General features: G+C 53.9%; 1 protein-coding gene across 1 annotated transcript; it reads right to left on the reverse strand.

Moving 5' to 3' along the window:
- Positions 1-6,074: 6,074 nt before the first annotated feature.
- On the reverse strand, positions 6,075-8,473 carry LOC121355215 (cystathionine gamma-lyase-like). Its single transcript, XM_041470461.1, has 6 exons — positions 8,294-8,473; positions 7,781-7,877; positions 7,359-7,480; positions 7,267-7,274; positions 6,379-6,517; positions 6,075-6,083 (listed from the first exon to the last, which is right to left on the reverse strand). Exons 1-6 carry the CDS (start codon positions 8,453-8,455, stop codon positions 6,075-6,077), a joined length of 537 nt encoding a protein of 178 aa, XP_041326395.1. The 5' UTR covers positions 8,456-8,473.
- Positions 8,474-9,352: the final 879 nt, after the last annotated feature.

The raw sequence follows: 9,352 nt of genomic DNA on the forward strand, positions 1-9,352 counted from the left end.
GGGAAGAGCTGCCAGAGAATCCATGCTGGATGCAGGCAGCAGTTCTGGGAATGCAGAGCTGTGGTTGCTGGCAAAGGCTCGGCTCCAGCTGAAGCTCCTGGGAATTGCTGCCTGTGCCTCAGGTGAGATTTGGTGTTAGGAACCAAAGTGAGTCCAAAACAAACCTTTGGAAAAGGGAACAGCATGGATGAAAACCTGGAAAAGTAGGAGACCAGCACAGTTCTCCAAGTTCAGACATTTCTGGGAGAAAGGCAGGGAGCAGAGACTGGGAGAGCTGTGGCTGCCCCTGGATCCCTGGCAGTGTCCCAGGCCAGGCTGGATGAGGCTTGGAGCAGCCTGGGACAGTGACAGGTGTCCCTGCCCATGGCAGGGGTGGCACTGTCCATCATCATCCATCATCGTTGTCCATCATCCATCATTGTCCATCAACCACTTCCCATCATCATCCATCATCATTGTCCATCATCCATCATTGTCCATCATCCATCATTGTCCATCATCCACTTCCCATCATTGTCCATCATCCATCATTGTCCATCATCCACTTCCCATCATCATCCATCATCATTGTCCATCATCCATCATCATTGTCCATCACCATCCATCATTACCCATCATTGTCCATCATCCACTGTCCATCATCATCCATCATTACCCATCATTGTCCATCATCCACTGTCCATCATCATCCATCATTGTCCATCATCCTCTGTCCATCATCATCCATCATTGTTGTCCATCATCATCCATCATCCCTCAGCAGCCAGAGCCACTGCTCCTGCAGAGCCAGGATGAGTGCAATGTCAACAAGGGGAGGTGTCCCTACCTGGGCCCAGGGTCACCCATGTCACCCCCAGGGCCACCCTGGCAGCAGGAAGGTGGCCCTGGATCTGGAATCTCCTCAGGAGCTGTTGTTGCTGGAGGGAAAAACCATCAGGAAAACAGGAACAGGCTGCGCCCATGGATACTCACCTTGGAGGGAAACTCTGGATCACAGGAGACAGGAAAGCCCTGCCTGGCTGCCCATCCCCAGCTTTCAGCAGCTGCAAGGTACAGCTGGAAAAGGACCCCCACGCCCAGGGCTCGGCTCTGGCAGCAGCCCTGGAAGGGCAAATCCAGCTCCAGCTTCATCAGCTCCCTCAGCACTTGTCAAATCAAGGGCTCTGGTTGGAGCCTCAAAGGCTGGGAGGCTCTGCAGCCGCCAGGAAAGGGAGCTCAGGGAATTGCAGGAGCTGGGATTGCAGGAGATGGAGTTGATGTCTTCTCTGAGGGGGAAATCTGGTGTCAGAGAGGAACAAGGTGATACAACACGACTCAGGGAGCCTGAATCCCCAAGAGGGCAGAGCTGGTGCCTCGGTATCTGCCACTGAACAGAATCCCCAGGGCCTTCGGTCCCAGGAAAACAGAGCTCATTCCTCACCAGGGATCAAACAGCTCCATCCACCCACAGGAAATCAGGGAATGGCAGATCAGCTCTGGCCTTCCCCACATCCCCTTGGAGCCCAGTGCCTCTGTCTGGATTTTTCTTTGAGGAATGGATTTAATGTGGAGTAAATCAAATGGAACCTTTACTGTAAATGCAGGCATTTGTTTCTTGGAGTCTCAGGGGTTCCATTACTTATCCTGAACCCCATGGCCAAGCTGGAAAGGAATTAGCTTCCAAGGGAAAAGGAGCAAGTCACAGAGAGATGCAGGGTGGGTTTCAGACACAACAGAAGAAAGGAACTTAATTCAGGATTTAGGATCACAGGTGATCAGAGTTTTGCCAGCTGTAATGCCTCTGGACATCTCAGGCCACCAGGCAAGCTGGGACAAGGACAGGCTGTTTCTGCAGGATGGCAGTGCCCAGCCTGGGCTCAATCCTCCCCTGCTCATGTTCCTCCCACCCCCAAACACACCATGGCTCTTCCTGCCAGGAGTCCTGGAGCTCCTCTCCAGCCCAGCCCAGAGTCTGGGGCAGCAAAACTCCTTTTCCAGATTCCTCTTTTCTCCTGAGCAGTGCTGAGGTGGAACTGAGCCACACAAGTGCCCCGTGGTCCTTCACCTTCTGCTTTGCTCCATCAGGGGCTGGAGGTACAAGGAGGGTTCTGGTGGCACTGGACTCCTGCCAGAGAGTGCCTGGAGCTCCTGGGAAGAGCTGCCAGAGAATCCATGCTGGATGCAGGCAGCAGTTCTGGGAATGCAGAGCTGTGGTTGCTGGCAAAGGCTCGGCTCCAGCTGAAGCTCCTGGGAATTGCTGCCTCTGCCTCAGGTGAGATTTGGTGTTAGGAACCAAAGTGAGTCCAAAACAAACCTTTGGAAAAGGGAACAGCATGGATGAAAACCTGGAAAAGTAGGAGACCAGCACAGTTCTCCAAGTTCAGACATTTCTGGGAGAAAGGCAGGGAGCAGAGACTGGGAGAGCTGTGGCTGCCCCTGGATCCCTGGCAGTGTCCCAGGCCAGGCTGGATGAGGCTTGGAGCAGCCTGGGACAGTGACAGGTGTCCCTGCCCATGGCAGGGGTGGCACTGGGTGAGATTTAAGGTCCCTTGTTATTTCTGTCACCTCAGGAAAGGGGGGAAGGACAAGGGGAGCTCTCCCCCACCACAGGGAGCATAGAGCCCAGCCCCTGAGGGAAACAAACCCTGAACCCAAGGAGAGCACAGCACATCCCAAAAACAACCACAGAAACGCGAGGTCAATGAGCCAAGTATCTGGAAACAAGCAGGAGCAGCTCCACGTGACCTCCTGGGGCACGTCCCTCTTCAGACAAGTGTTTGTTGTGCAGTCGCGAATGGCGGCGCCCAGAAACTTCGAATCCAAACTTCCCATTTCCTGATCCAAGATGCTGCAGAAGGGAGTTGAGAGCTGGCTGCTTGGATGAAATCCCTCCCCAGAAGCAGGCCATGGGTTTGACATGGAGCCTGGGAACAGAGCACACGGCTTATGGCTGGAATGGCTCTGTTTCTGCTCTTCCCTGCCTGTCCAAGTGAGAGAATTCCTTTTACGTTCATCTGTCCTCATGGAAGCCTGGAAGAGGAGAAGAGATAAATGATTATAAATGATTAACCTCATCTAAATATAATTCCTTCATTCTGAGAGCCTTTGTGACACACTCCCTTGGGAAATACTCCCAACTGAAATGGAATTTGCTCCGTTCCTCACAGATCTCCCATTGCTCTTGTGAAACACGCGAGGCATTAAAAGTCAGCAGTAACAATGTCAGTAATGGTGTCCTGGTGAGCTTGGAAATGCAGGCAGGCAGGGAAATACTGGGAAAAACCCACCCTAAGGGGTAAACTTTCCTTCCCAAATCCTGCAGCTGCCCTGGATAAAGATCCATCAGGGTGGGATGTGTGTGAAAAATGGGGTTTTCAAGAGAAGAAAAGTGCATTTTCAGTCGTGTTTAAAGAGTTAGAAATGATGGCTGAAAACGTGGGGGGAAACACCTTTCGATTCCTGCCCTGCCCCAGCATTCCAGAGCCAGCTGGTGGAACACTGTGGGACACAGGGTGGGATTGCTGAGGTGTCTGTGCAGGGCCAGCAGCCTGACTGGATGATCCCTGTGGGTCCCTGCAACTCTGGATATTCCATGATTCTGTCGGGCTGCCAGGGTGGGAGCCATGGCTCCAACTCCATTTCCCAACATCCTTTAGAAAGACAGGAGAGAATCAATATTTTCCTACTGATTAGATGATAAAAGGGAGATGATAAAAGGGAGGAATAAAAATTGCATTTGTCAGTCAGCTACTGCACACTGCAGCAGATAAAATAATTACAGAGCACTCCTGGGGCTCAGGCTCATTCCAGTGATTCATGGGGATGTTGGGAAGCTGTGCTGGGATTGAAGGGCATCTGGAGTTTGTGCCTTGGAGTCCACTCAATCCATAACCATGTGGGATGGGAGCTGTGACTCCCAGCCCTGCTCGGCCCTGCAGCAGCAGCACCCCAACACAGAGTGCCAAAGCCCCCAGAGTGGCCCTGCACTGGGAATTGTGAGCTCAGCATTCCTGGATGCCCAGCTCCTCTCCTGCTGACACAGAGGAGTGCAGTGACAGAACTTTCCTGTAAATGAAAGCTGGAGTTTCTTAGAACTCTTCTGACTAATGTGGCTCGGTCTTGGCTGGAGGACACAAACCCTTCATCAAACACAGTGAGAAATGCCAGAGAATGCTCAAATCCAGGGAATGTGAGGCTGGGAGGGAGCAGGCTGACCCTAGCACTCAGAATGCTGGGGCTGGGAGCCAGGTCCAGCCTGGAGCTTAGCTGGGCTGGATACAAGGCTTAATGCTGGTCCTTTGTTTCCCAAGGATAAAGGTATCCTCAGCCAAGACGAGGGATTTGGGGATCAGCATGGAAATGGAATTGCCCTGGAAGTGCAGTGAATCTGAACCCAATCTAAAACATCAAATGCAAGGAAAAAACACATCCTGTGGGTTTCAGAAAGATGGAATATGGGAAATACAACCCAGACCTGGGATCAGCCCACAGCAGGGGCACAGGGTGGCTCCAGGGAAGCCATGCAGCAGGAGACACTGAAACATCCCCGAGGATTCTCTCCTGCTCAGAGGGATGGAATCACGGAATATCCCGAGCTGGATCCCACAGGGATCCTCCAGCCCAAGGCCTGGCCCTGCACAGACACCCCAATGCTGCCACCCTGTGCCTGAGCAGTGTCCAAGCAGTCCCGCAGCTCTGGCAGGGCTGGCAACGTGGGATAAACTCTGGACAAGCAGTGGATGAGGAGGTCACTGCACTCTCCCACAAGCTCCCTGAAAAGAGACCAGGTCCTGGCAGGTCCCAGCTCAGAGCCAGCCTCAGGCTGATCTCCCAGGGCTCAAGAAAATCATGGAGCAAGTCACTGAGAATGTCCCTGCTGGCAGAGGTATCTGTCCTGCCCCAGGTAAATGGGATAAGGAAATGCAGGGCAGCACGAGGCTGAGGAAGCACAGCAGCTTTCCTTCCATGGGAGACGTTCCTGTGACACAAAGCAGACCCTGCTGCTCCCCACAGGGAGACCAGGCAGCAGCTCCAGGGCACAGCAGGGGCTGGGCTGCCTGGAAAATCATCTGGAGCTGAGGGTCTGCCCATGGAGGGGCTCTAGGAGCTGACCTGGTGTAAGCAGGAGCCCCCCTCTGCAGGGACAAGGGAAAAGGGGCAATGGCTTCACAGGGACACAGGGCAGGGCTGGATGGGACACTGGGCAGGAATTGCCCCTGGCAGGGTGGGCAGCCCTGGCACAGGTGCCCAGAGCAGCTGTGGCTGCCCCTGGATCCCTGGCAGTGCCCAAGGCCAGGCTGGGCACTGGGGCAGGAGCACCTGGGACAGTGGGAGGTGTCCCTGCCAGGGCAGGGGTGGCACTGGGGGGGCTCTGAGCTCCATTCCAACCCAGCCCAGTCTGGGATGCTGTGGGATGAGGAGGGCTGGCTGGGAACACCTTCACTTGGCTTTTGGCACGATTTAATCCCTCTGTGCAGTGAAGGTTATTCTGGGTGTGGCCAATAGAGAATTGGCCTGCCTCAGCTCCAGCCTCAGCTCCATCCCCTGCTCAGCTCCAGCCTCTCCTCAGCTCCATTCCCCTCCTGCCTTCCCACAGGAAAATCCCAACAGCTCCAGGGTCACTCCATCCCCTGATTTTGAACACAAGCTGCACGTGCACATGGGAATATAAGCAAGGAAAGGGAAAGCAGATTTTAATTAAAAGAATTCCAATCATTCCCACAGCACATGATTTTTTCAAATGACAAAGATTCCTCTTCAGAAAGTTATTATTTGCCAGATGTTGGATTTCACTTCATCTTCAATGTTGCATCAAGAGAAGGAAAAACAGCAAGAGAAGGAAAAGCTTTTAAGCAAATCTGACACCTAATTAAAATAAATCTGAGGTCAATCAAGTTTTTGAGCTGAGCTGATGGGTGAGCAGGGAATGACCTGAGAGCAGTAAGAGGAAGCAGCCCCAGTGCCCCAAACCCTGCAGCAGCAGGAGGAGCACTGAGCTCTGCTGGCAAAGCAAAGGCAAAGCAAGAGTGGTTTGGTTTTCCGTGTCCTCGTCCACAGCCATGTCCAGTTCCAAGGTCCTTTTTGATCCTCCAGGTTTATTCAAACTGCAGGAAGGAAAGGGAGGGATCATTGTGCTCTGCCCCTCTATCAACCACACATTTTTATTTCCTTTGCATAAATTAAAGTCACATTTTAGCATTTGATTTGCCTGAATCCATGGGAACTGTGCCTGGCACACCCCAACTGCCCCTGAATCCATGGGGACTGTGCCTGGGCAGGGCTGCCAACAGGGAAACTTTCCCTCCACAGCCCAGGGTCCCTCAGGGAGCAGCTGAGGGCTCAGCCCCTGGGAAAGGCTGCCAGCTGGGGATGATTTTTGGAAGGGAACCCCCCACTCACCGCAGCCTTCAGGGCCTGTTTTAAGTCTTGGACCAAATCCGTCGCATCCTCCAGCCCCACCGAGAGGCGGATCAAGGTGTCTGTGATTTTCAGCTCTTCCTTGGTCTTAGCATCCATCTGGCCGTGGGTCATGGTGTACCTGCAAGGACAAAAAACATCTTTATCCCAAGAATTTGGGACTTGCATTGGTACAAGCAGCCTGGGGGTGGAGCGTTATGGATTCATGGACAGAGAGCTCACAGAATCAGGGAATATCCTGAGTTGGAAGCACCCACAGGGATCACTGATCCATACCCAGACCCTGCACAGACACCCCAGCAATCCCACCCTGGGCATCCCTGGCAGAGCTGTCCAAACCCTCCTGGAGCTCCGGCAGCCTCGGGGCTGGGACCTCTTCAAGGACATTGAGGAAAATGGAAAGTTTAGGGACTTTTTATCCCCTGGCTTTTCTATAATAGCTTTCATATTATAAACTGTATTAGCTGTAATTAGGGAATAAAGTGCACATCTGGCAGGTAAGAGCAAAGATTGAAAACAGACTCATCCTGTCCCTGGATCCCAGGGAGTGTCCTTGGTTGGATGGGTCCTTGGTTGACCCCAGCCAAGCATTCCCAGAGCCAGGGGCTCCCTCTGTGCCCCACGAGGCAGGGCCTCCCTCCGTGCCTTTCCCTGCTGAGGGCACTTTGCAATATTCCAGCAGAGCTGCTCCAGCCCCAGCTGCCCAGCCCTGCACAAAGCCCTTTGCCAGCAGCAGCTCCTGGGCTGGGCTGGTCTGGGCTGGACTCGCCTCTCCCTGGGAGCAAACACTTCCAAGGAACTGAGGGGTCCCTTTGTGCCCTCTCATCAACGCCCATGGTCAAATTATCCGTGATTTAAAGAGGGGCACACCCAAAGGACTTGGCAAGAAAAGCCACTCCACCCTCCCCTCAGCAGGGCAGAGTCAGCTCCCTCTGAGGGTGATTTTGTTGACTTCATTTTACCTTCAAGTTCTTGAGAAAGGCAATGGCATTTTCTTTTTTCCCACTGATGTGGAAGCTGACCATCCCAGAAACGCCCGTGCACTGCTTCTTCACCACCTTGTACTGTGGGTGGGAAGACAGCCCTGGAATGGAGAGAGTTGGGAGAATTCCCAGTGAATTCCATTTGGGATGTTCAGTAATTTCTTTTTCCAGCGTTTTTAAGTCTGTGAAGTCAACATAAACAACTTCCAAATTAAACTCCTCTTTTATTTTGTCGAATAATTCTCTTGTGCCTAAGAAAACCAAAGAAAATCACAAAATGAAACAACTTCCTTAACTTTCATTCCCTGCTCTCCAGCCTCCTGCATCATGCACGGACAGTCAGGAGGGCACAGCTTTATGCTGCACACCATCAGTGGCACATTTACACTTTCTTTATTTACCAAGTTTATAGATTGTTGCAGATTGAGTGATCATGACGGTCATAACCGTTTCCAGGACATGCCGGTTCGGATTCCCGAAACGGATGTATTTATACTCCTGGGGTGGGAAAAGGAAACAAACATCAGAGAAAACCCTGGGAAAACTTGGGATAAACGGCTCCGGATGGCCGCCCGCTGCGGGAACACCGAGCCCCACGCTGGGTCAGGCTGGAAGGGACCACAGCGGCTCCTCCGGCCCCATCGCTGCTCAGCAGGGCCATCCCGGAGCCCAGGGCACGGCATCGCGGGCAGGGGCTCTGCCGTGTCCCCGTGAGGAGACTCCGCCGCCTGCCCGGCCGAGAGCCCCGCTCCCGGCCCAGCGAGATGCTCGCGTTTGCCCAGGAGCGGCCACGGGGGGAAAACATCCGCGCCGGGAGCTCCCTCCGTGCCCAGCACCTGCCGCCTCCCGCTGCCCCGGCCCGGACACGCCGGGGCCGCAGCGGGGCTCGGGGGCCCCGTGGTGGCCGCACTCACCTCGTCCTTCCCGGGCACTTGCTGCTTGAAGGTGGTGGAGAGAGTGATGGGCGGCACCACGGCTTTGGAATTCCACTGCTCGGGCTCCTGCCCGAAGTGGATGGCATGGGTGGCGAAGTGCTCGAAGGATGGCAGGAAGCCCGGAGCGTTGCCACCTGCCATGGTCGCAGCTCTGAGGGAGAGGCCCTCAGCGCGGCTGCATTTAGCGTCCTCGCGGGCTCGGCGGGGCGCGGCTTTCGCGCCTTCTCATTGGCTGCCGGCGGGGCGGGGCCCGCCCGCTGGGGGGAGCCCGCCCGCTGCGCGCTGAGGGGCCGCTCCCGGGGAGCCTTCCCGGGATCCAGGGGCGCCTTTCCCGGGAGGAACCGGGAATAACGCGGCAGCACGGGAATGTCCACAGCGCAGCAGTGTGCTGACTGTCTGGCAGGGCCGCCTGCGGTACCTCAGCACCTGGGAATAACCCTAGCGCGGCACAGGCTGGGGGGACCTGCTGGAGCAGCTCTGAGGGAAGGACCTGGGGGTGCTGGGTGCAGTGTGGTGCACAGCAATGCCCAGGCTCTGCTCCAGGGCCCAGCAATGGCACCAGAGGATTTGGACTCGATGGCCTGGGGGGTTTTCCCAACCTTTGGGATCCCGAGAGGAGCAGGAAGTACCTGTGGCACCAAGATGGGTCCTTCATGGTCATCCAAACATGTGGAGATTAAAAACAGTGCAATATTTCACTTTTTTATTCTATTAGAAAATATATATTTTATATATTTATTATATATAAAAGAATAGAGACAATAAATCTGTGTGGGTTTTACCAGACACTTTTATGGATGAATACACTGCTAAAATATCACCTCTACCAGGTCATATTTTATAGGTTATAGCAAACCCTTGTTACCTGAGTGAGGGCCTGGGTGTGCCATGTGGTCAAGGGTGTGGACCTCAGGGAATCAAAAACGCAGCTACGGCTTTGCACAGTAAAAATTAATATTTCTGGTGTTTGCTTCTACAACATAGGATGTAGAAATTGAATGCTGTGTGCAGAGTACACAGCAAAATTGCCTTTTTGTG

Source organism: Pyrgilauda ruficollis, unplaced genomic scaffold (assembly GCF_017590135.1).
Source record: "Pyrgilauda ruficollis isolate IOZ18807 unplaced genomic scaffold, ASM1759013v1 scaffold246, whole genome shotgun sequence".
In the NCBI taxonomy this organism is placed as follows: Eukaryota; Metazoa; Chordata; class Aves; order Passeriformes; family Passeridae; genus Pyrgilauda; species Pyrgilauda ruficollis.